The sequence below is a fragment of the Engraulis encrasicolus genome, chromosome 24 (assembly GCF_034702125.1).
Source record: "Engraulis encrasicolus isolate BLACKSEA-1 chromosome 24, IST_EnEncr_1.0, whole genome shotgun sequence".
NCBI lineage: Eukaryota > Metazoa > Chordata > Actinopteri > Clupeiformes > Engraulidae > Engraulis > Engraulis encrasicolus.
Genome location: NC_085880.1, coordinates 12,846,824 through 12,874,726, shown reverse-complemented (window position 1 = coordinate 12,874,726; position 27,903 = coordinate 12,846,824). Strand labels below are relative to the sequence as shown.

At 43.9% G+C, this 27,903-nt stretch overlaps 1 protein-coding gene across 1 annotated transcript; it reads right to left on the bottom strand.

Annotated features, from left to right (window-relative positions):
- On the bottom strand, positions 1–26,906 carry LOC134441290 (bifunctional 3'-phosphoadenosine 5'-phosphosulfate synthase 2-like). Its single transcript, XM_063191536.1, has 13 exons — positions 26,765–26,906; positions 21,554–21,668; positions 18,421–18,656; positions 17,028–17,166; positions 13,616–13,734; positions 11,678–11,791; positions 10,595–10,706; positions 8,967–9,172; positions 6,395–6,530; positions 5,745–5,806; positions 4,833–5,039; positions 3,156–3,385; positions 1–2,446 (listed from the first exon to the last, which is right to left on the bottom strand). Exons 1-13 carry the CDS (start codon positions 26,789–26,791, stop codon positions 2,305–2,307), a joined length of 1,845 nt encoding a protein of 614 aa, XP_063047606.1. The 5' UTR covers positions 26,792–26,906; the 3' UTR covers positions 1–2,304.
- Between the last annotated feature and the right edge of the window lie 997 nt (positions 26,907–27,903).

Genomic DNA, 27,903 nt, shown 5'->3' with positions numbered 1-27,903 from the left:
GAGACACATAGTTTTATTTCTCGTTTGGTCCAAAAATTTAAAACAAAACAATAAAATAAATACAGAATTGTTGAGTATGTCTTGAACAAATTGATTCCAGTTTAAATATTCCTGATGATCCACGTAGAATCATGTACATAGACTGTATAGCCACTGATGTATTTTGTGTCTCTGAAATTGTGATACATATCCTTTAGTAATGAAACAACTTCAAAGTCTAATTAAATTCTCAGATAAATACGTATATAGATGTTTAACTTCATGTAATGATCCCTCTGCAAATCTCGAGTATACAATGTAAAAAAAGAGTACTATGTTGTATTCTTTCTATAAAAAGATAAATATTAACAAGGGTATACAAGGTCATGATTGTAAATCTCTTCTGGCATTTAAAAAAATCTTATATAATTCTCTTGAAATATTTAGATATTCACAGCCTTTAAGTTGCTAAGTTAACGGTTACAGTGTGTAGATGAGGTGGACGCATACATATTACAAAATGGAATGTATATTGGCACACATAGACCTGGCTGAAGGGTTGTTGAGATGCGAGAAAAATTAAAGATCAATAAGGCAATTGCTGTGTTATAACACAGTATTTTACAGTCATTATGTCAGCGGCCCATTAAGTACCAACTGGGATTCAGCACAATCAACCAACTGGCAATGCTACTATAGCCTACTGGTGTACTTATACATGTAATCAATCAGCTTTCACTCGAAACAGAGCCAAATTAAATGAGGTAGCCAATCATATCTGTCCCTTCAATGTTCTTAAAAGCCTAGCAGGGGTGGAGCTATAGGGTTGGGTAAGTAGGGCATTTGCTCCAGGGAACAGGGCCCTCCTATATTGATGTTGGGGGCCCTATTATGACCTTGGCAGACTGTAGGGGGGTGCTTTCAAAGGTTTTACCCTGGGGCCCCATGTGCACTTGTTCCACCACGGAAGTCTATGTCATTACATGTACATACACACCATTTCCCAACTTTTTTCCCTCCCTTACTAGCCTATTTGGGCTATAATAGTGTGTAACTAATAAGCCGCAATAACGCAAATAATAAGCTGTAAAATTTAAGTTACAAATACCTAAAATTGGTCCAACTCTTCGAAAAAAAATTTGTGACGGAGCCTTAATAGGGACTTTGACTGAAGGCACTTAGGATGCAGTTAAATTGCAAACTGAAAGGTCAGTCAATAAATATCTTTAAAAAACTAATTTCTAAAATTTTGGGCAGTTAGCAGTGCCCGAAAGACTGGGGTTTAGACCATTAGGTGCATTAAGTTGCTGTGCATCTTTTCACATTTTGGACTCCAGTCGACAGTGTGCATGCATTATCAATCAAAGTAATCGTACATGACATGCCACATCAGGTCACGTAATTACATACTGTATATACTCTGATAACAATAACTAAATCATTTGAAAAAGGCCATTAAGTTATTTACACTTATAAGTTATGCTGGTGGCACTACATGGGTTCATGGAGTATTGTGCTTGCCCATACCGTACTGTGTAGGATCTATGTTTTGCTTTGTAGTAACAGATTGCAACAGGGCTTGTGCAGTGTCTGCTCTTGTGGGATCCTCAGTGGTCTGTGGACTCCGTCATTTAGGTAGTGTATTTAAGTGCAGTGGTGAGCTAAGTGACTTGTCGTGTGGGTTTGCTGGGTTGTGGTGAGAGGCAGACAGCCTAGATTCAGACAGCAAAGCTCCTGCCATATAATTTGTTCCTGCCAATTCTTTGAATCACCCCATCCCTAAATATATCAGGTGGCCTCTTACTGTAAATGGGCCCGTCAATAGGCCTATTCACTCTATGCTGACAATCAACAATCAACTACATCATAACAACATAGCTATGACAATGTAGATTGTCTTACGTAACCGATTAAGACGGGGCCAAAACCATTTTGGAGACAGTTAAGTAATAACAGAGGCTCTGCGCTAAGGGGTTAATTGGTGAAATCACCGGTGTTGAGAGCACCAGGCCGAAGAAATACATGGCAGAACCTTTGCATCCCTAATCCAGTTTGTTTGCCTCTGCTGACGGAGGTACTAGTGCTAAACCACCATTTCCTCTGTAGGGTCCCATTGTAGTGACACAGGGGTGCATTTCTCGACAGCTTCCCTGCTAACTAAGTTAGCAACTTATTCGGTTGAAATGCAATTTTCCATTGGCAACCAACTAAGTTGCTGAGTGGTTAGCAGCTATGCTTTTGAGAAACAGGGTTTTGGGCTATGGCTCTGAGTTGTTGTTTGGGCTTCCTGGGTCGTGTAGCTGGTGGTGGGGGGATGCGCTTAAGCTACTGATCCTTCTGTAGTGAGCCATAGTACTCCGTCAGCACCTTCCATGCCTTGGGTGCCATGAACCCGTCAGGTGGGTTCTCTCCGCTCCGAGCTAGCTTCCTCATCCGAGTCCCAGAGATAAAGTCAAACTCGGCATGTCTGGGAAGAGAAAAGAAAGGAAGAGAATGTGCACACATCAGTAACACAGGAGCTGGACCGAAAAGAAGATAACTGAAAGGAAATGGTAAACAACACTGTTCTATGCTCCCAAAAAGTTTAATGGCACAACCTTTCAGACATTTTGATGAAGGACCGAACGTCCGAAAAGTGCCATTAAACTTATTGGGAGCATAGAAACAGTGTTCAGACCTTTAGCATTTCTCTCAGGAAAGAGAAAAGACACTGAGTGGTCGGAAAGGACAAAAAGATGAAATGAGGGTGTGACTAAATGTCTCAAACATAAAATATACAGCTGAGCTAATATTCATCTTTTGTTTTCAGCTGGTGTTGTAGTGCTGTAGGTACATCCTGCATTTTGGGTGTGGGTCTTTGTGCATGCATTGTGTTTGTGTTTCAGAGAGAGAGAGAGAGAGAGAGACAGAGACACAGACACAGACACAGACACAGACACAGACACAGACACAGACACAGACAGAGACAGAGACAGAGACACAGACAGAGACAGAGACACAGACAGAGACACAGACAGACACAGACAGAGACACAGACAGACACAGACACAGACACAGACACAGACACAGACACAGACAGAGACAGAGACAGAGACAGAGACACACACAGACACAGACACAGACACAGAAGACTGAAAAAAAAGTTGTACAAGTATTAGAATTATTTTCTAAAATACCTTTCTTTATCGTAGAAGTCCATGGCCTTCTTGGCCTTGTTGTAGGCCGCCACTCTGAAGGGGATGATCTCCACAGAGGTGAGTCCAGGTGCCATGGAGAGCACCTTGCCCCCGTGGGTGGGCTCGTACAGGTCCTGTCCCGACTCCGGGTGCGGCATGCCCGCCGGGTCTCTGCCCACGATGTAGAAGTTGGCACCCGCCACCATCCTGGCACGGCAATGCCACTGCACCTGTGGATCAGGTCAAAGGTCAACGTGTAGCCCCATAATGCACGTCATTCCACCAGTGAAACGCTGTAATAGACATTGACAAGCTAACTACCATAGCACTACACTACCATAGCACACTGACATAATACAAGGCCTTTAGTAATGCACTGCGACTTGGTCATTGATATTCTGGTAACAGCAAATGTATCACGCCTTTCGTTTGAAATTTCTCCACAAACCAGCAGCCCAGACACATTGGTTAGAGGTCTTGTACGGTTTAGGCCCTTTGAGTCACACAGAATTTTTATGTCTTTAGTTTGATTTCATTTATTTTTTTTGACAAGACGGTGAAGATGCAGACAGGATATGTGTGGGAGAGAGAGATATGAGGTAGGGTTGGGAAATGAATGATTGAGGCTGAACTGCAACCTAGGTCTACACATGGGCACACAGCTCGTATATGACCCACAGTCATAAATTCTAAATCAATACATTTGATGTATGATACAAAAAATGACATTATGAGACAATCAGTCAGTACAATATGAGACATAACACAGTGCAGTACAGTGGTACAGTATAGAACAAAAAGTACAAAAGACCAATGACCAATCAATTACTTGATTTACACACCGTGTACCACATGTTGTACACACCGATATCCCTTTATCTCCCCTTAGGATAAATAAAGTCTAGAACAACTCTACTAGCCTGCCACCAATTTCGTATAATGAGAACCTCAAACCAAACAGGCCGCAAGCAGCAGACTTCCCATTCCTGTTATTCCTGTTGGTGGCTTGTGTTCAGCGCAATACATATTTGTCTTTTTTAATAATGTAGAACTTGGCCCCTTTTCAAAACACAGCTGTCTGTCATTACATTTGACTGTCACCACATGTAAACTGTGTGGGATGAGCAACCTGAAAGCCCTGAGGATAAGGAGTATCTTACTATGTTGAACATGCTGAAAAGAGCACAACGTAATCTATTGTAGTTAATGAGTCACCTTAACAAGTCAGCTAATGCTTAAATGGGCCTTTAATAGCCGAATGAAGGTTCTCAACCTTGAAGGTTCTCTGTGGCCAGTGAGCAGTGGGTTATTATTCACTGTTCGCTGACAGAACTCAACTACATCATAACAACATTGCCATGGCATTACGGAAGGTCTTAAATAACACATTAAGACATGGTAATTACTATTTTACTAACTAAAGCCTCATCCGTAAGACCAGGTGGAATGACTCCTCCTCCCCATGGTCTACATTTACCACAGGAGAGTAGAGTAGTAGAGTCCACATACTTTTGTCACGACCGTAGTGTACCAGGGCTAGGTTGGCACCAGGAGTGTTAATTGACATCATATTAAATGTACCTGGGTAGGTGGAAGGTATTTAAAGGTCCACTTTCTAAGTGTTGTATTAGCACTGGATTTACTATATGTGTTGCTGTGGCCTGCCTGTGCTCATACCTCGGTGGGTCCGGCGTACATCATGGGGGAGGGGAAGATGGCGACGATGGTGGAGGCGGGGTCCAGCACTCCCTCCTCCAGCACGGCCGCGTGCTGCCTCATGCGCCAGGGCAGCGGCACGTCGTCATCCTTGGTCCAGCCCCCCAGAGGGTGGAGCAGCAGCACAGGCCTCCGGTAGCCACGCCCCTCCAGCTGACGCTGTGTGTCCTTCAAGGTCAAAGTTCAGGGTCAATGTCAACTTTCATCCTCTTCATCTTCGTCATTATTTTCCCTCAGCTTGTAAGTTTGTATTAAATCCTGTATCTCACACTGATGGGTGATGCTCTTTGACTTTTCTAACTTTTAAAATTATTCCCAAGGTCCGTTTACATTGCCCAGTTTTTTTTCCAAGGACCACATGTCCATTTCATTGACGGACTCACTCATGGAAGAAGTTTTAGCTGCAGCAAATTTAGAGGCACGTAGCTTATTTTTATATAAATGATAGGCTTGTCTTATTGTAATGAAAAACCAAGGTATGCTGTTTAGCCTTCTAATAATGGTACAAATATATGGAATCGCTGACTACATTTGTAGAAATTCCCTCACGAACCACCACTGTAAGAAACACTGGTATAAACATACCACACCAGGGATGGGTAATAGTTTGGACAAAGGGCCAAATTTGGCTTTAAATATTGATCAGGGGGCAGATATCACAGACAACTTGCAATATGTCAATGATGCGAAATATGTAATGTGCGCTTGTTGGCTTTTAACAACCTCTGCATATTGTGATGAAATGTATTTCAATGAACACAGTAGCATACTCTGTGCTTGGCTAATCTGAAACCCACAAGACCCTTCCCTGGCCCACAGGCCTTAGTTTGCCCACCTCTGACATACACAGTAGACACATCATCACCATCCTACCTTCATCAATAGGGCATGGCCGTTGTGTACCGGGTTTCGCAGCTGGAACGCAAAGATCGCATCTGAGAGGAAAACAAACAAACAAACAAATAGATAAACAGAGGTCCGGAAAACGTATGCAGTTACATAAAGTCTAAACATACTATTATATGTAATGTAATACAGGGCTAATACATAATAAAAACCAGGCCTTTGCAGTTGCACCAGACTAACTGATGCATAGCCCCAAAACGACCCAACATTTTTACAAACGCACCTGCCAAATGTTATGTGATGTCAATTCGGGTTAGTACATTAAGTTACTGCACTTTTGACCAATGGAGGCCTCCAAAATATACTACAGAGTGTTAGCGCACAACATCAAAACGCAAATATAGGCCATCTTGAAAGTCAGTCATCTTGAAAGAGTTGACTTCCAAAATTCGATCAGTTCATGGACCTTTATAGACCCAGTCGGCTGTTTTCCCCTCCGAATGCTCCACCCACTGGTCGTGCGGTGCCAATCACTGCCAATCATTAGGCATACTGATTAGCCACAACATACAGCGGGTGGAGCAAACGTGGGGAAAAACAAGCAGTTTCATGGGCGGGCCCAGAGCCGACCGGGTCTATGGCATCACTGGGTATTAGCAGTCAATCTTCCAAAATACCTGCTTTCATCTCCTTGAACCTCTGCTTCAGTTCCTTTGGGGTCAGCCTGTACTGGTCAAGGCCATCTCCCCATCTGATTCGCTCAAACACCTCCAAGTCACCACCCACCAGCCAATCACCGCCCTCCAAAACCATCTATTCAGGAAGAGGGGTGGGCTATGGGTTAGTAAATTACACAATAACAGCGTTTACCTGTTAAGATAACGTCATGCAATGAATGTAGCTTAAATTGCTTCAAGCTATTGGCATTGGATTAGGGAACACAAACGAGATATATGCATGACTGAGGCTTTGTTGTAATCGAGTGCCGCCAGAGAAAGTCTATTTCAGGAATGTTTCTATGGCAGTGAGAACTGCAAGCTGCCTAGCAATGTCACAGAAGCAGGACGGGCAGGGTGACTGCATCATTAGACCTGTGGTATGATTTATGTGGTGCCTATGGAAACGAGTGAGTGAGGCATGCAGCTGACATTTCCAGGCAGACACAAAGAGTGATGTGAGGTACCTGAGCCACTTCCTGGATTATTTTGGTACATTGTTGTTCAAAGTGGTGATGACATTTCTTAACATTATAAGTTAACTTCGCCAATGTTTTAAAAACAAATGCAATGCATGGCCAATGCAGCAATGATAATATCTCTGTGGTTACGTACATGGCAAATTGTTTGGATAAAACTAGCTTTCACAAATGAGGGGGCGGAGCTAAGGACGCTCAGAGCCATTTAGGGCTTTGGTATTGGGTGGTGTAGATTGCTTACCCATCATGCAATGCACTTCTTAGAGCGAAATTTCTCAAACATTTACTTATTTATCACAAAGAAATACCTTGGTTTTGATTAAAAAAATATTACTCTTCGTTATATTGTGTATTTATTGTGGGGCTTTTACAATTTAAACTAGTAAAGGAACATGAAGTGAGGTACATGAAAAAAGATGACATCTCACCACCCACCGTCATTAAGAGGTGTATGTGATGCTCTTGCTGTCACCATGTCACCAGTAGGGCTGGGTAAAATAATCGATTCAATCGATAATCGATCGATATCATTTAAAATTCACATAATCGATTCACAGGGCACAAAATCGATTTTTTTGCTCTTTTTCTTTTTGTTCTTTTTGTTTCATTTAGGTCTATGGAAAATACCCAGTAGGTATTAGTCAATTAGGCCTAGGCCTACTTATTACAAATTAGCAATCTGTTAACACTGTCAAGCCACAGCCCTTTGACATTTTTATATAAAAATAGGCAACAGCATCTTTTGGGGGAAATCCTTGCACCAAAAAGGGAACGGATTGAATCGATTCGGAGTGAATCGAATTGAATCGAATCGAATCGTGATTAATCGATTCAAAACCCTCAGAATCGAAATCGAATCGATACAGGAACATGGCTGCAATACCCAGCCCTAGTCACCAGTAGAGAGGAGATTTATGGCTCTTTTTTGGGATCCCTATCTTAGTGGCTCGTTCCTTTCAAAGAGCCGTTCAAAAAACTGGCTCTTTTGGCTCTTTTTTAAATTATTTATTCAGTGTTAAGAATGTAATATTTTGACTCCTCCTCAAGGTAATTTTGTCCAAACAACAAGTGATTATTCTCCTATTTCTAAAGACCGTTTTTGCCTTTGAGGCAAACAATTGTGTTTTTCACCATATTTAATTACTCTGGTCGAGGTCACATGCTTAAAATGAATGAGAAATGAACGAAATAACGGTGTGGCTCCCCCAGCTGTGATCCGGTTCCCATCGTTCACTCCACGGAGCCGTTCAAAAGAACCGGCTCGTTCATGAACGACACATCTCTAGTCACCAGCCAGTTAGGGGCCCAAAGCCGCTGCTTAATTCGCTTATGCCTCAGGCCGGCCCTGTTTCCAGGTCGCAGAGCCTGTTGCATGGCAGACGAAACTAGGCAAGGGAACGTAATGTTGCTATCCTCTCCATGCTGGGCATGGCACTAACTATGGCAATTTGCGCAAGTTACCATCTTGTACATGCGGTCAACTAATAAGAAATCTAAGAAATTGTACATGGAGACTGCATTTAAAGGTGCACAGTGTATTATTTTTTTGGTTTATTTCCAGAATTCATGCTGCCAATTCACAAATGTTACCTTTTTCATAGGTACTTTCCACCACCATCAAATTCTAAGTATTATAATGATTTTCATACATGAAATGGTGAATCTTCTCCTTATCGCAATAGCTACTCTGGCCTACTACCTACTACAGTACCGTGATGTGGGGTTGTTTGGGGAAGGAGGTATCTATGCAACAGGGGAATCTAAATGTGATGGAGTGACCATCACTAGGGTTGTGGGTGTGTTCTGACTGTCACGCCAACGAGCCTGGCTCTTTGGTGTAGCGGTCAGAGCCCCAGTTTACTACCCCAGAAAGTCTGGGTTCACGTACCAGCTGGGCAACTCTACTCCCCTTCGATACACTAAGCAACAGTACCTTGATGTATGGTTGTTTGGGGCAGGAGGTATCTACCGTATGCAATAGTGGTATCTAGGCAACAGTACCTTGATGTAGGGGTGCTTGGGGCAGGAGGTATCTGGTTTCTAGGCAACAGTACCTTGATGTAGGGGTGTTTGGGGCAGGAGGTTCCCCACTGCCGGGCGCAGCGCTCCTCCTTGCGGTGTGGGAAGAACTCGGGGTTCCTCAAGATGGCCACGCGCACCCCCTGGAACTCCAGAGCCACGGCCGCAGAGCCGTCCAGCTGCTCCTTGGTCTCCGTGGATACGGGCAGCACGATGGGGATGGACATGTTGATGGACCCGCCTGCCAAGAGACAATCGTCGTGGTTACAGCTCTATCAGTCTCAATGCAATGCAATGCTACTAAGGACTATACTCTACAAGGGAATGGCATTATACTATTAAACTCTAACCTCTCAAAAGCCTGCATGATTAAAATAATCAAATCCATATAGTTATTATAGTGACCAAAAGTTTGCATTTTAATTGTGTTTGTAACTTTACTTGAAGAAGGTATGTTGTATTAAAGGAAAGTTGTATTAAAGTTTGTTGGTGAAATAGACAGTGTGCAGGATTTCTTTACTTTTGAGTTATAGTGACCATACCAAATATTACATCACTGAAACAGATATATCATTATCTCCCAGAGGAGATGTTTTGCTTGAAAGGTCAATATCCTTGAACACCCTGCACACTGGTGAATAGAATTGGCACCCAGCCATCTCCCCGCATTGTATTGCTTTGTTTGTCGTCAAGATGGTTAAGATCTGCACACAACCCATATCCTGTACAAACCTGCGTTGCACACACTTCATTTGCAGCATGGGTGTGGGGTCCCGATATTGTTTTTAGTGGCAATCTGTAAATCCTGTTGCTTTCTCAAAGGCTCAAAGTTCAGACCATGTGGAAAAAAACCCTCATGTTTGTTCTTCCATGTATGACATTAGCAGCTCATATAAATCAGATGTGCGTGTGCCATAAGCAAACCCTTGGAAAGATGCCCAGTGTGTTCTCTGTGACTTCTGGATATTTGCTGATGGATTTACTCAGGATTTAAAAATACATTTATATTATTTATGTAAATACTGTGACGTAATTCATGACAACAGTCAATTGCATCAGTAAGTAACAGCACAAAGGCAAGAGCAAAATGCGATTATGCCATTGTGATTATGCTCCATGTTTGCATACCGGGAGTGTGTGCACAGGTAAGCCGACCTCTTTGTTCAGGACAGTACAGAGTTATGTAAAGAGGGATTTTTGGTGTATGTTGTTTACTGTGCAGTAGGGCATTGGGGATTTGGCAGTAATAATACTCCTAACAGAGTAAAGACAAAATCCAACACACTATGATTATGCCCCTTTTTTCTATCTTGGGTGTGGTAGTCCCATATTCCCAGACATTTTTTGGGGGATTGCAAACAAAGGCAAGATTACCTCTTTGCTTAGTACAGTACAGTGGGGCCTATAGCACGTAGTAGCTTACAATGCACAGTCATGCATGCTGATGAAGCAACTCTGAATTTGAGATGGCTTCAATTTTAAATGTTAAAGGGACTGTAACTAATGTTTAAATGTTTAATTGTTAAAGGGACTGTAACTAATGCCCTAATAAGCTGTAAAATAGACTATAACTGCCCTAAAGCGTCAGCTACATGTAATGTGATGCAATGTAACCAATGATGGGGTGTTGCGTTAAATTCAGGAGCTGTTTGGCGATATTTACCATCCAGCAGGTTGTTGAAGTGCAGGGTCTGCAGGTATTCCCGCTCTCGCATGAAGCCCTTCAGTGGGCTGGCCCAGCCCTCCGACAGCACCTGAACCCACTGCACATCCAGCTGAGGAGAGAGAAAACACAGCCATGATGAGAGAGCCAGTAGACTTCACAACATGATGAGAGAGAGTCATTAGACTTAACAACAGAGAAATCAGCAGTGATGAGGGAACCATTAGACTTAGAAGCTGTTTACATGCATGTGGATATTTTTGAAAATGCATTGATTTTGGTCTCTTTTTTTTACACGTAATGAGTGATTTAGAATGCACATTTCAAAACAAAGAAAAGACAATGACAAAATACTTTATAATAGACGATGTCCAATATACTGTATATTGAATGACCAAATAATGTCGATCCAAAACATGAGGCAACACTTTTAATGCTAGCTTAATAACCACGACAGTATTAAAAAGCAAACAATGTCTGGAAACATCAACTCACACCGAGTTACACCGAACAGCCTCTCAAATATTGACCATTGATAACCGCAGCGAGTTACACGAGGCTGAACATGGTCACAGGTTGACACTGAGAGGCACTAAAGTGTGCATGCTTGGAGGCCGTTTCCATGGAGACCAGGTTGTCATGTTACCTAGTTGACAGGGTTGCCAGATATGACAGTTGATATCCGGCCCAAAAAAATGCTCAAAAAAGGCACAAGGCACTAAATACCACCCAATTTGAACTACATTCTATTGCTTTCTATGGCCATAAATCTACAGAAAAACCCGCCCAATACGTTTTTTTTTCACCTGAAGACAGTCAGCCTGAGCAGTCCAATTGGGTCGAAAAGCGCCCAAACAGGCAACACTGCTTGTTGTTGGTGACGAGTTAGGATAGTGTTTCTCAACAGGGGCTCTTCAGCCCCCCGAGAGGTGTTGAGAAGGATACAGCTTAGAAGGGGCGGTGCTTAGTTGCCATTGAGGGGCATTAGTCTATCTTATTTTTTTAATGCTAAGGGAAGATGTTGACAGGCTAATCATGGGGTTTTATTCAAAAAAGCTTGAGATCCACTGAGTTAGGTGTTACCTTGTTGATGGTGATGGTGGGCAGGATGGCAGCATCAGCCTTGGCCATGTCCAGCATGTTCTCTGGCACAAACAGTTCAGTCACTTCCTCCACCACGCCCGTCGGAACGATGCTCTACACACAGGGAGATAGAAACAAGAAATGCACCATTACAGTAGAAAGGGCCTAATGTCACTGGAACAAGCAATTAGTGTAGGTCCAATGCATCCCTTGCAACAAAATGGATGATTATTTTTCACATAAAATTCATGATGTGCAATACGGAGTGAAATATCTGGTTCAAGTCAAGTCAAGTCAAGTAGTCAAGTAGGTTTTATTGTCAATTTCTTTACATGCACTGGTCATACAAAGAATTTGAAATTACATTTCTTGCTTTCCCATACAGACATAGACTAATTAAGGTAAGGACATAGACAGTATAGACATAGACAGTACTTATACATGGACTTAAGACAGTATGGACATAGACAGTGCTCATACAGACATTTAAAGTGCAAGACTGGACAACAGAAGACTTGTAGAGGACATACATTAAGAGGTATTTGTTGTGCTTTTGTGCTTTTCCTAAAAAAGTCCTTTATAGCGTTCTGACATGGTAATAGTAGCATTTTGAAGAAAATAAATATAAAAAGGTCTGTCAAGTACACCAGCAGCAGTGTGTGTGTGTGTGTGTGTGTGTGTGTGTGTGTGTGTGTGTGTGTGTGTGTGTGTATGTGTGTGTATGTGTTTAGTGCAGGTAGAAGGTGCGGTGTGCGTCTTGTGTGTGTGTTCGTGTGTCTGTGTGTGTGTGTGTGTGTGTGTGTGTGTGTGTGTGTGTGTGTGTGTGTGTGTGTGTGTGTGTGTGTGTCAGTGTGTGTATGTTTGGGTTTAGTGCAGAAAGTGCAGTGTGCTTGTGTGTGTGTGTGTGTGTGTGTGTGTGTGTGTGTGTGTGTGTGTGTGTGTGTGTGTGCATGTTTTGAGTTAGTGCAGGTTGAAAGTTCAGTCACAAGTATAGTAGTGCAGGTGGAATGTTCAGTCGCAGATATGGTGGTGGGGGATGGGGGGGGGGGTGTCAGTGGCCTTGCTGGCTAGAGGCTGACAGTGGGGGGGGGGGGGTTGTCAGTGGCCTTGCTGGCTAGAGGCTGACAGTGGAGGGAGAGTGGGTTGAGTGTTCAGCATCTTGATCGCTTGGTGCATTGTGCTGCTCGCCAGCCGGGTGGTACGGGAACGGAGGCGCCTGTACCTCTTTCCAGAGGGCAGGAGGCTGAACAGTTTGTGTGCAGGGTGGCTTGTGTCTTTGATGATCATCAGTGCTTTCCGGGTGAGGCGTGTGGTGTAAATGTCCTGCAGGGAGGGGAGTGGTACTCCAATGATCTTCTTCGCTGTGTTCACAACACGCTGGAGTGTCTTCCTGTTTTTCTCCGTGCAGCTTCAATGACTACAAAGGAAAAATACTAGACAAATGCTTAACATTGTTGTACTACTGTATACTTAAGATGGCCTTAGGTCTACGCTACTATCCATCCGCTGGATTTTGTTGGAGAAGATGAACAAATCTACATATAGGTAGGTTACCAAAAGCACAAGGCTAACGATTACTGCCAAAAAGTCACAGTGGGTATGGATGGGGTGGAATGTTTGGTCGACTCACTAAAATGGTCTCCATATGCCATACAACACATTGCATACACACATTTCAAACACGCCTGCTTTGGCATATGTGAGGAATATTCCGATTTTTAACAGAATGGTGGCAGTGTTTGGTGTGCGAACAAGTCACGTTAACTCTGTACTCATTCCGAATGTGGTCATAGGCATAGTATTGCAGTTGCAGCTCCGGGTGCCGCTGTTCCACAGATGAAAACAGAATGTCGAGGTTTTAAAACCCAATACTGACAATATTCCGTCGGACACCGGAATAGTCCATGCATGCAGGTAACTGCGCTCACTGATACTAACCTGTTCTTTCAGGAGGTCCACCAGCTGTTGAATGCACTCGTTAACGGTGATCTGTCCCGTCTTCAGGACCAGCTCTGGAGCATTGGGCCGTTCATAGTCTGAATCGATGCCAGTGAAGCCTGCATCAGGAAAGACAAGAGATTCCCAATCAGACAATAATAATTACATAATGAGATAATAAAAAAACATTTATATACAACAATTAAGCAAGGTTGTTACGCTCATGATGTAGAGAGAATTAAGCAGGTACGTGTACCCAAATAGAACAGTTCAAATGTGAGGGCAGGTTCGCACACTGAAAAAGTGCAGCAAGTTTTTTTCAGTGTTCTGCCTTCATCAGCTCACATTAAAAAACTCCTTATGCTTGACCTTATTGTCTTTTTCAGTGTGCGAACCAATAACTATACAAGAATGAATCCAACATTGCAGCTTGAAGTGCTTTAACAGTTTGACAGGAACACACACATTTACCATTTCTGCAGTACAATGAGCTGTGTTCACTTCTGTGTGTATGAGGCAGTTAGGAATTAAGACAATGGGCAGACTTTGTCTTTGTTGAAGCCTCTGAGTCTGTTTGCAAGACACAGTGTCCGTGATGAGCTCTGTGTGCACAAGGCACAATTCACTCATTATGTTTGTTATAGCAACAGTAATTTGAGTTTTTCCACGATATAGTAAACATGATGTGAACGAAAAATGTATTCATTTTTCCACCTCAATATATATAAATATATATATATATATTAAGTCGCTTGAATGGTTCATCCACTTGTAAAAAGGGTGGGAGGCATTTATGAAGGCGTGTAGTCTAACTAGCTTCAGCAGCCTTCATTGAACAACACTGGCGTGCACAAAGACTGTACCACAAAGTCAATGCAAGAAAAGAATGCAAAGATGCCATTTTAAAAGGCAGGGGTAACTTGTGCTTGCTAACTCCAGGCCCTGCAACTGCCAGTATCAGAGTATGGAGCCAATCCAGTTTTGACGGCAATCTCTTGCTGCTGAAAGACAACAGCTGTTCTGTCACAATGGCAAGGGGCTGACTGTGCTGTATATTGGAACATTTAGTAAGGATAGCCACATTCCAGCCACCCTCAAGTGAGCAGAACAAATCTGAATGTATAAGAGCTCCAGAACCATACACAGTACGTATGTGCATGCAGGGGCGTACTGGGGTAGAAATAGTGCCCGGGCACTTCTGGCTTACATGGGCCCCTCATAATTAGCAGTGCAGAACTGACTCACCGTTGGGCCCTGCACCCTTGTGAGCCCCCATTTTCAGAAATGTTAAAAAAAAATATGTTTTACATTTCTGAAAAAAGGGGCCTACAAGGGTGCAGGGCCCACGGAAAATGCTGTTATGCCAGATGGCCAGTACAGCCCTGTGTGTATGTATGTACTGTGTATATACCGTGTCCCATTGTAGGATTTTGGAAAAACTTTATTTTAAGGTTCTCATATGATCCACATACAGTGTACATACCTAACTATTAAGGTTCACATAATAAAACTTGGATAGGCATGCACGTTTTATACGTGTATCTTTATCATGTGGGGAGAGCCAATGACGTTAAATAAAAGGGCTAAAAAGTGGTCTGTATCCGGCTTGGCACTGTTGAGTGTCTCTAATCTTCTGCAAACAGTGAGACTGCAGGAAGAGGATGCAGATATATACAGTATAAAGGATATTTATTCGCCATGTGTACAAAGATTATGGGTATAGGATAGGTGGTGTGTGAATTCACCGTTTGTTAGCCTGCAGTATATTGACCATGGGGCAGGGAATAAAGCAAGTAGATTGACAATTACTGTAGGTGCAGTGGTGTGATGAATGGAAATGAGCCAAATGGGTTTCCTCTCTGACCAAGATTGGAAGCTGAGGTCTTGGTGGGTTTTCACAATACTTTCTGTATACGGATCATACAGTATATAAACTTAACTTACAAGAATACAACAATATAAAGGATACTTATTTGTTTTACTTGTATAAATATACTGTCTAAACTTTGGCAGGCAGTGAGTGATGCTGTTTGTCAGCATACACTAGGGATAGTGTTGGCCCAATGCATAGTGATGATGACACATGCAGTTTACTTTATTCTCTTTCTAAGTTTGGAGCTTGGAGTCTTGACAAGTTTTGACCATACTTCCTGTGTACACTCCTAGGAGCTTAGGGTTTGTTCCCACAATACAATACTGTACAGAGCTTAACCCATTTTAGACTGATGACTCGTACAGTATGTTGTTTTACCTAATACAAGAGAAGGGTCTTAGGGTTTAAATGCAATCATATGTCATGTTGTATGTGCTTCAGAGGCTGAGATATTTAGGCTTTTATAGGCTGAGGGCAACTCTTCCAACAAGGGCTTAGCCATTCGGCTGGCTTTTTTGCAGGAGCTTTAGGCATCAATGGGTTAAAGGAGTGAGAGAAATATCATAACTTAGTAAGGAATCACATTTAATCATATACTTAAGTTGCACAGTTTCCAATGATCACCTAGAACATCCAGGACATTCCAGTGAATATCCAGTTAATTAAACAGAATCAAAAGGAGATGGAGAATTATTGTCATTTAGTTGTGTACCACATTTGAGGTGACATGACATGCTAGCCTAAGCCTAGCTTTGTCAAAAGCAAACCGGTTAATGAGTGAGCAGTCTTCAGTCTCTGGCTAGATGTGCCCAACCCTGACTTGGGTTTTATGGTACTAAAGTGCATTGAGTTATCATCTCACACCAGTCACAATTGAAAGGAATGTTAAGTATTTAGGCTGGCTGTCTAAGAAAACTGTACAATAAAAGAGAGATGCATGTGCGTGTCAAAGCATTGAAAGAAACAGGTCTGACTGCCTACAACTACCCTTTTAGATACATGTCATGGTTTGGAACAACAGACGTCGTTGACGTTGGCATTTTGACAAACTACCTCAAAGCCATGTGGTACTGCCACCCACTCACGACATTCTCCTTGCTATGGTGTTACGGTGTATGTCATTTTAAACAACACCTCTGTGAAATACTTCACTAATGAACTTCAGCCAACTTTTGCCTGTTGGTCACTGTTGGCGTCACCATACAGTAGCTGAAGTGTGTGCAATATGTGTGGCTAGTGAAAGACACCACTCCCATATGTAGTACAAGGTACCAGCATGCCACAAACAAAAGAGTTGTTGACACAAGATTGCAAACCTCGAACTGGCACGATACACTGCTGCTGTTCTCACGCCCTGTATTTAGCACCTGTATAGTTATGCCAGCAAGCATAAAAAACATCCGTTTTTGTGACGAAAGACAAATCATATGTGTGTGTGTGTGTGTGTGTGTATGTGTGTGTGTGTGTGTGTGTGTGTGTGTGTGTGTGTGTGTGTATATGTGTGTGTTTCTTCCTAGACATACATGAGAGACGCTTTACCTTTGATTTCCCCAGCACGTGCCTTTTTGTAGAGGCCCTTCACGTCACGACTCTCACACACCTCCAGAGGGGCGTCGATATACACCTCGAAGAAGGGCAGGCCGGCCTTCTCATGGAGGGTGCGCGCCAAATCACGGTCCTGCCACACACAACACAGGTCAAAGGTCAACAGTCTCTCATATGTATACAATGGCTACGTTTACATGACGTTTTTAATTCCGAATTAATAATTCCGAATTAAATAGTTCTGGCGAGTTTACTTTGATCTTTCATTTAGTTCCAAATTGTTAAATGTTTGCATGATGTTTTCAAAGCTGAATTTTGCTCATCACTGCTGCTAAGAGTCGAATTCAGAGTAGTGGCCCAAATCGCAAAGTGTTCAATGATCACAAGGACTTTTAGAGGTCTTACACACTAGGGCGGTAAAGCTTCACGGAACGGCCACCATTTTTACTGGTGTCTGTGAAAATACATTGAAACATATCGGTCCTTACACACCAACCGGCGGTAGTCGGATGTCAGCGGCGCGGGAGACGGCTCCGCGCTGCATTTGGAAAATAGAACTCGAGCATATTTTTTACGCCGGCGACCGGCAGTGTCTCATTCAAATGAATGGCAAAGTAGCACGCTAGCTTTGGCTGTCGGGAGGGTTTTGAACAGGACTGGCCGCGCACGACAACGCTGTCAGTGTGAAAGGCAGAGTAGAACACACCGGCCGAAACTAAGCAGAAAGACCGCGTTCGTCTCGCGTCCGTTCCGTTCGGCTTTGGTATGTCTGACGCCTTACTGTGAAAAGGGCACACTACTACATTCCAGTCATCCATGGCCATACGTGTTACACAGCAGGCACAGCAGAGATAATAATTATTAACCTTACCAGTGAATATGAGACCGTGCTCAGCATTATGTAATATGTCTACTGCAGAGACACAGAGCATTTCGATGTTTCAGGTACTTTGACAAGTATAAATGTATACATATATGTGCATGTGTTCATCTAGTCCAGTCAATTCACAGCATTTTATCTTTATAATTTTGTCTTTTTCAACTTTATTCAACAGGACAGGGTGAGAGGTGGACAGGAAGCCAATGGGGAGAGAGACGGGGAGGGTGACGGCAAAGGACCAGGACCGGGAATCGAACCCGGGTCAGCCGCATGGCAGGCGAGTGCCCTACCGGCAGGGCCGTCAATTCACAGTTTATTGGTATGTGTGTAGTGTATTACATGACTGAGGACTACGCAAGCACAACTTGCGGAGTGATGATAACCATAGACAGTATCTGGGCTCAGTGGAAATGAGTGAGAGAGAGATGGGGAAAGATTGGGAAATAATAACCTCAGGTCAGCATCAAACTCAGGTACAGCACTTGACCTTGGGCGCCCTTGACTGACCTTGGTGAAGGGCGAGATGAAGCTGGTGATGCAGACTAGGCCGGCGTCGGCGAAGAGCTTGGCCACCTCGGCGATGCGCCGGATGTTCTCCTCGCGGTCCTCGGCAGTGAAGCCCAGGTTCTTGTTCAGACCGTGCCGGATGTTGTCCCCGTCCAGCGAGTAGCAGGGAATGCCGTGCGACACCAGATACTCCTCAAGAGCAAAGCCCACGGTGGTTTTACCGGCACCGGAGAGGCCTAGGGACAAAAGGAGAGCACAGATATGCCATTCACCTCAAACCGCTTGGTTTTCTAACGAAGCAAGAGGCACTTGATGCTTACAGGCATAGGGGTGTGGTTTGCTGTTACACAATTCACTCTTTTGTGTGTGAAAGTACAGTGAGGAGTGAGCTTTTCACAACATGATTGAAGGCTTTTGGCAAACAATACAGAAACAAACAATACAGCAAAAGATTCAATGTACATGCAGTGTAAGCAAGTCTGTCCTTATGAAATGATGGTGGGAGACTTTTGTACACGTTTTTAGTCAGTTAAAAGTAACCCTCAAAATTTTCAAAACAGGAAGAAGGTGGGGATTACTGGAACGCATTTCAAGAACATCTCATCTCTTCCATTGCTCTCGGTGACATTCTTGCTACCGTACATAAAACATTGTACTGCTGTGCAGGTCTACAGCTTTAAGCATGAATAATGGCGTATCCTTAAAACATACTGTAGCTCTAACCTTTGCCCTCTGGCAGGCAGGGTTGAAAAAAAATGCTCAGAAGCTGCCTGGAGGCACTAAATACCGCCCCATTTGAATGAAATTCTATTGATTTCTATGGCCATAAATCTCCAGAAAAACAACACGCTTTCCAACCTGTAGGGTCGGCCATCCTAAACAGCCCAACTGCGAGGGAAACTTCTCAATCTGGCAACACTGCTAGGTTAGCAGGCGATTCAGGTATATACCAGCCAGAACAAATGGACTCGGGGGTGGCTTGTTTCCTCAAAGCTGTCACCATACACCATTTATGTTCAGTTTGCACTGAGAACTGACAGGGTATTCATACGGTCATTGCCACTGTCTCCTCTACCTCTTTAAAGCTACCAGCCACTTTAGACTTGAGTCTGGTTCATTTGTCTGTCTGAAACAAAAAGTGACACCGTCAATGTCATTGTCACCGCATCCAGACACTTTGGTACCAAGCCTCACCTGTTATGTGTCTGTCAATCTGTATCTCTGGTGGGTTTTGCACAATAGTTTTTGTTGTATAAAACTGTAGATTATGTGTAGTAGTTTGTAGTTGTTTCATGTTTTTTACAGAGCCTCATTTGTATATTGCCCTGTGTGGACTTGACATCAGCTGCTTCACATCATTATGTTGTATACAATGGCAATAAAACCTTTCTATTCTATTCTATTAATTTCTATTCTATTCATTTCTATTCTATTCTGTAAAGTGCAGCTACCCTAATCTCCATGAACTAGTTATAACACATATCTAAGGACACTCTGTAATGTCATAGCAAATGTGTTATTGTTTGATTGCTTTACTTTATAGCTTCCTTGTTGAACAGTGAACAGCAAAGAGTTTCTCTGGTCACACGGTGTGCACTAAGAGGCACTAGATGTTCACACCTGCTGATCCACGTGGTTACTGTGTAACGGCTAGCCAGCACACATTAATGTGGTGCCTTTTGTACAAATGTTCACATACATTTACATACATTTATGTCGATCAGAAGTTCATTTCTGATAGCATATCTGCTGTGTGTGTGTGTGTGTTGTGTGGGGGGGTGATATATTTGTCAGAGAGAGCGTGCCACCACCTTTGTGTATGTGTGTGTGTGTGGAATAGGGATGCAAATTATCGATTAATTCATTAATCATTAGTTGATAGCCTTATCGATCGACTTACGATTAATTGATAAGCTGCGTTTTCCCCCCGAAATCTCAATGTTTCTAAAAAAAAAACTACTAAATGTAAAAATTTTAATTAAAAATTTAGATAAAATCCCACATTTAAATTAATTCTATTTCAATTATTTAAATCCAAATGTGATTTAAATATTCCCACTACTCACACCCTTCTTCACACACACTCTTCACATGCCCATTTCACCTGGGTCTCTTGTCAGTTGAATTGTCGATTAATTGCAATTAATGTTTTTAATCGATTAACGCATTGATCGATTAAAGTCGATTAATCGATTAATCGTTTGCAGCCCTAGTGTGGAACAAAGGGTAGGTTTGGAGGGATATAGCGTTAGTCTTGGAAAAGTAGTCTTAATGTGCTCTTTGGTAAAAAATTAAAGAACTGAATTTGAAGTATCCAAGGCACTCTTTCAAAGGTTAAAATAGGTTTAATAAACGGCTATATCATTATAGAAAATTTAAAAACGCCAACATGTTTCGGCCAAAGAGTCGCCTTCATCAGAACTGAGTCAATTGTGAATTGACAGTTCGTAACCCTAAATTAACTTTTTCATTCTGTCATTACTAGCCGAACAGACACTAACTAATCAGTCAAAGTGGCTAGTAAGTCAGTCTTTTCTACAAGTTGAACTGAAATGTCACCTGCATTTGGCCGGTTGGCCAGTGTTCATTTAGAGCCCTGCTTGTTAGTAAAGTGTTTGTACCTCTGGGTTGACCGTTACACTGTGGACCGGAGTTTGATTCTGGCCAGGGCCCATATCTCGATCCTTCCCCATCTCTCTCTCCCTTCCCCTCTTATTTCCTGTCATCATCTTGGACTGCCCTATCTCAATAAAGGCTAAAAAGCCCAAAAACAACAGGTGGGCTTACTACAGATGGGCCCATTGACGGGCCTATTATCTCTTTGCTGAAAATACTCATACTCAACATCATAACAACATTTCTATGACATTACTGAGAGCCTTAATCCATTATTAAATGTGTTATCAGAATGGCAATGACCAAGTCGTAGTCGTGCATTACTAAAGGTCCTGTGTTATGCTACAGTGGTGTAGTACTATGGTAGTTAACTTTCCAATGACTATGACAGTGTTGTAGTGTTGGAAAGTCATGCATTGTGCTGCTATGTAACAGATTAAGAAATGGCCATTACCATTTTGTGCCAATAAGGTTATAACAGTGGCTCTGCATGAAAGTGTTAAAAGGGCGTTGGTACCTGTTAGCCAGACAGTGCAGCCCCGGAAGCCTCCCTTGGTGCCCACCACCTGGCCTCTCTTGCTGCGGCTCACATGGTGGTCCTGGTACACCACGTTGGTCGACCGCTGCAGGTTCTGTGGGCAACAAGAAGCAACAGCAAAAAGACGTTATTTAACAGGTAGAGATAATGAACGTAATACATGGTGGTCCAGGTGTGAGACGGCAGATATGCTCCCTCATCCCTGTTCATGGTGGTTAGGCTGCACTTTCTGATCTCTATTGACTCCTTAATCCAACATAGGGAACCTGTTGTTGCCAGGGTGTCCCCAGGTTTGACCACATCAAATTTAAGACAGATTTTTAAGACCTTTAAGACCACACAACAATGAAAATTAAGACCAGCATCGCTCCCATTACCAGTTACCAAACCGGGGTTGCAACCCGCGGGCTTTACACCTGGACCACCATCCTGAGGCCACAACTCTAACAGCAAGAGGTGCGACCACCTATCAATATTGACAGGGAAGTCACACCTCTGCAACATCGGCTGTTTTCAAGCATGTCACAAATCAACATCCATGTGACCCTCTGATGAAGACTGAAGTCTCATCATTGAAACATGAGAGGTAAAAGATACAACTTTTACACGTCTGAAACAAAGAAAACTTAAAGACTTGATTGAACTGTTAGACATAATGGACGTCATTCATCAACTTGTGTCGTTGATCACACTGCCTGCACAGTCTGTAGAATTGTATTGTCCTTATTCAATAAATAATGGGTCAGGCTCTGGATCTGGTTCTTCATTTTTGTACTTGAATGAATGACAGAATGATTTGCACATCAACAACACCCATTTGCATTAATCACTGTGAATGGATCATCAGTGACAGTTTAAAGGGACTATGAATGGATGCAAAGGAACAACAACGAAACGAATCAACAAAGAAAACAAAGGTGTAAATGAATGTGTGACTGACCATGAAAGGAGTTTCACAAACACACACGAATTACGTACACACAAATGACGCTTTCCACTTTAAAAGTGACGTGGGGTGCAGTGGGGCATGGTAGGGTACGGATGGAGTACTGTGAGTGAGCGGGGTAGGGTTGGTTGGAATGTAGGGCAGCGGGTAAGGTGGCTGTGTGCAATACATGCTGCCAGGCAGCCTGGTTGGGTGGACTAGAGTGTAGTCAGAGAGACTGGATAAGATACTCCTAGAATCTCCGGTGTAGTAGAGCAGGGTGGGGTGGCAACCTGGTTAGTTAGTAGTGGGATATGTGAAGGCAGGCAGCCTGGTAGGGTGGCTGTGTGAGGGCATGGGTTGGGTGGAGAACATTGGAGCTGGGTAGGGTTGGGTGGAATGTAGGGGAGCGGGGTTGGGTGGCTGCATGCAGGCTGGTAGGCAGGCTGGCAGACTGGTTGGATGGTGTAGAGTGCAGATGAGCAGGATGGCAGCCGCCTGGTCGGGTGGACTGTACTGGAGTGGAGAAGAGTTGGCTATGGTGGCTGTGTGCCGGCTGACAGACAGGCTGGTTGGGTGTTGGTTGGGTGAGTATGGTGGAGTGGGGTGGCTGTGTGAGGGCACGGGTAGGGTAGGGTACAGTGGGGCATGGTAGGGTTGGGAGGAGTGTAGCGGAGCGGGGTAGGGTGGCTGCGTGCAGGCTGGCAGGCAGGTTGGGTGGACTGGACTGGAGTGTAGTGTGGTGTAGCAGAGTGGGGTGGGGTGGGGTGGCAGCCTGGTTGGACCATGACGTTGGCCAGTGTGACGTCTGGCTGCTGTGGAGGGAGTGAGGGAATGGGTGAGTGTGTGTCTGAGGCTGCGAGTGGACAATGTGGTCAGTGTGTAGCAGCTGAGCGAAGCAGGGCAGAGCAGAGCAGTGATGATGTGGCAGAATCAGCAGCGCTGCCCGCCCATCTTATACCCAGTGGAGTAGAGCCTCCCAGATGCTCGGAGAAATACACAGGAACATGTGTACTAACTCGGCTCTGTGCGCTAGACATACACGGGTAGACACACACACATACACATACGCACACGCACATGCACACGCACACACACACGCACACACCGTAAAGGCACGCACACACCGTAAAGGCACACACACATATTCATACTACAACCACAAACAGACACTGTAAACAGATACACACACATACTGTAAACACACACACAAAGACGGTAGTACACTCTCGCTCACACACACATTTTCACCCCCTCATCTCTCTCTCTCTCTCTCTGTCTCTTTCTCTTTCTCTCTCTCTCTCTCTCTCTCTCTCTCTCTGTCTCTTTCTCTCTCTCTCACACACACACACACACACACACACACACACACACACACACACACACACACACACACACACACACACACACACACACACACACACACACACACACACACACACACACACACACACACACAGCCAACCAACTCTACCTGAGGGAGACTACAATTCAAGCCATTGACACCTGAGTCCCCCTGGCCTCGGCCAACATGTTTTTACAGTGTTGGAATGCAACTGGCCTCTTTGAACCGGCACATCCATCCACCTGGGACTTCAGGGGAGCCCTAATTGGGGACTAGCGAGGGCAGAATTCAGAGAAGGGAACCCATGTAGCCTACAAAGTACTCTCTGATTTTATCAGCTGGTCATACCTATCCTGATTATCATCGACTTTCAAATCTCTTTGAGACTTGGTCTGACCAAGAGCGTAACAATTAACGTTTCCCAAGCGGCATGGTTGACCCACCTCCCTAGGTTTGCTACTGGTTGACTGGTTTCCGACAAAGTGGGTTGAGTCCCCTATTTTTCTGGAGATCAGAAACGATATTTACATTGCTCTTGGCCTGACTAGAAGCAACGCAGAAGGTGTTGGGTCACTAGGAGGGCGTGGCCTGGCTAGGTCACACCTGCCCATACGCTGCATGGATAGAGATTTACGTAAATGCTCTTCTCTGTAGGCCTACATGTTTGTGTCCAAGGCAGCCATTGTTTCATGGTACAGTACAGTACAGTAGAGTACTTGCCTGGTTCATACCAGACCATATCTCAAGTGAGATACTGTATGGTCTGTAGACTGCCTACTGAATTTCTTGTGGGGGAGGTGTAATCTGATTTACAACAACTTATTGGCCATTACGAATGTATAATTTGGTATATGCGTAGCCCATCGCCAATCATGTCAGTTGTATTCAAATCAACTGCAAGCTTCCATTTGCCGAGTAACACGCGTCATCATCTTTCCACCCCTGCCCGCTCTCGGATTGGCTCCCTACCTCATGGTAGCGCTTTGGAACGAGCATCCAGCCTGCTGTCTTTCAGATCGGAACTATTGTGCAAAGCAGCATGGGATTTCCCAGGCCAATACAGTACCGTCAACTGCATAGCGCCAAAAAAGTCTCAAAGCCTTGACGTTCTGCGAGAAACGGCATCAATTGTGAATTGGAGAGTGCTGAATAAATGTCCTGCTTTTTTGCCTTGAGTGTGAAACCCACACAGTACTGCGAGGGTCCCCCGGCCTCACCCCTCCTCCCTGGCCTGAGTGCTCCCTCGCTAGGGTTCGTATTGGGAGGGTAGGCCAGGCGCCGGGCCGAGCAGGAGGTAAACAAATAGGCCCATTCATGCACCCTCACAGCGGCACTCTGCTGGGTGGACCAGCAGCCCAGTCACAACCTGTACGCTACCGCACACACAAACCTCCTACACACACACACACACACACACACACACACACACACACACACACACACACACACACACACACACACACACACACACACACACACACACACACACACACACACACACACCACACACACACCACACACACACACACACACAGCCTCCAACCTCCTACACACACACACACACACACACACACACACACACACACACACACACACACACACACACACACACACACACACACACACACACACAGCCTCCAACCTCCTACACACACACACACACACACACGCACACGCACACGCACACGCACACACACACACACACACACACACACACACACACACACACACACACACACACAGCCTCCAACCTCCTACAGTCACTCTCACTCTACTCTGGTTGCCTCCCCTCTCCACAGCCTCCCCTCCACTGCCTGGCTGCCTCCACTCTCTCCAACCTCCTCCACACACTCACAGTCTGCCACTGCTGGGACACTATAGTTTCCATTGGCCTCTGTAAGCTACTGTAGGCTACCTGACACAAGATATAAGGAAGCCCTTTACTTGTAAGATTTAACCTTTTTTGGTGAATCAGAACTCATGATGACCTTCAGATTTGCTGATCTGTCTGATAAGGAATGATTAGGTCGGAAAGGTCACATGATGGGTTATAATGGCTACTATCTAAATACATCATTTAAAATGTCTAATCTATAGACACTGTCATGTTGCTGATGGGCCTATTGTCACGTTGTTGATAATACCATCTGCAGACACCGGGCTCTAAATTAACTTTTTTTGTCACCAGAGAAACTAGTTTGGTAGATGTTAATCTTACTAGCCAAGCACAAAGTGGGAAGTAAGTTTTTTTTATACCAGTCAAACAGAAATTTCACCATCATTTGACAGGTTGGCTAGTGTTAATTTAGACCCCTGGACACAACACTGACAAGTTTGACAGAATCAGAAACCAGTGTAGTTTCTTCAATCTCCTGATCTGTGAAAAGTCATGGATGCATACACCAAATAGCCAAACGTAAAATGCCACTTCTCTTATCAAATATGTGGGGGGAACATTGTATAGAAAACATTGAGTGTGTGGTAGATAACTTTACAACTTTACAAGTCTTGGCCATTCGGTGCAGTTGAAAGTGCACTTTGTAGGCTATACAGTCAACTAAACTGTCAAACGTTGAAGAATGCGCAGAAGGACGCATTGCATTTCAGTGGTATTTAAACACTCATATGATTGACAACCCACTCAGTACGCTGTATTCTAATTGAGGCACAGCCGTATTCCAACTTCCATCATAGGCTATCGGCTGCAGGCTTATCATCTAAAGACCGTCAAATACCCAGACATATCAATGGTTACATAACATCTTAGAAGTTTTCGAGAGTTAAGTTGTCATAGGAAAATAACAAGACCGAGCACAAAGGACAACGATTGCCTCCCAAAACTTTCTAGGCGCTTTTGCGTCCCTTGTACGACCTATTCGAAAACAATCCATAGCACGAAAACTCCAGCTATTTGTCTTACCGTTCGCTGCTTTTTATTTCCGGACATCGTGATTTTGCTCGAAAGAGCTTTGGACTCTGGTCGGATGTCTCCTCTATCGGTGCGGAGCGATCGCTCGGGGCGGGGAGTTGAGCAGCCGGTGAGAGGAGCTGGAGGGTCCGGGGATTTTTAAGAACTCCTTAAGACACGTAGCGTTTCTGCGCCCTGCCCCTTTCCGTGTCTCTCTACATTGCAAACCATCCATGCCTCGAAGTCAGGGGCTGGATCAGAACAGGACCAGAACGGAGGTGGGACATGTTTGTGGTGAGAATGGGATAGATAAAACCGTCCATAGACAGTCTTTATGGGCTAGGCCTACTTTTTAAATCGACGTAACGTCCAATCATGACATTGTCTGTAAAACTGACAAAATAATAATACATTCACTCCTTATTAACTATTCATAAGCTGCTTGCGTAGGAGCGTCTTTTATTAACCAAATAAACTTCATGCGCACGGGGTCAACTACCTGCTATAACCCCTCAGCGTAATCTTATCAGGTGTCCTCCACACAGTTAAAAAAAAAAAAAACCCGCAGTGTTGATTCAACACCTCGGGTGTAGGCCTAGCCTATAGGCCTATAGGCCTATATACTCTATAGGGTAAGTGTTGAATAAGCACGCTTTTTCCTTTGTTTTCCTTTTTTTAAATGACTGCGCACTTTTGAAGCTCTCCAGTGGAATAGGCCTGCCCTGGGCTGTGCCACTTTTACAAAGTTGATTTCAAATAATAACATAATTTTATTCTCCCTCTTGATTTTATTCTTTCCCACTACAAAAATGATATAATTTAATATTGGAATGAAATCAGTTTTGCTTCCCCGTTGTATATCGCCTGCAAAGAAGGATTACTGCACAGGCCTACTGGGCCCCGGCCCAGGGGCCCAAGAGCCAAGGAGGCCCTGAGGCCCAATCCTCATATGTCCATTCTCATATGTATGAAAAATATATTTTTTTCCAGTCATAATGAATACTTAGAATTTGATGGTGGTGATAAGTATTCATGAAAAAGGTAACATTAGTGAATGGGTAGCATGAATTCTGGAAATAAACAACTAAAAATCTAACACTGTACCTTTAACTTGTGATGCCTTTTAGGAATATGAGGGAAACGTTAAACTG

Excerpts from the sequence above, each read along its gene's own strand:
- LOC134441290 (XM_063191536.1), bottom strand. The coding sequence starts at position 26,791 with ATGTCCGGAAATAAAAAGCAGCGAACG. Across the intron at positions 5,807-6,394 it reads GTTCAAGGAGATGAAAGCAG|ATGCGATCTTTGCGTTCCAG; the intron begins GTATTTTGGAAG and ends TTTTCCTCTCAG. Across the intron at positions 2,447-3,155 it reads GACTTCTACGATAAAGAAAG|ACATGCCGAGTTTGACTTTA; the intron begins GTATTTTAGAAA and ends TTCTCTTCCCAG.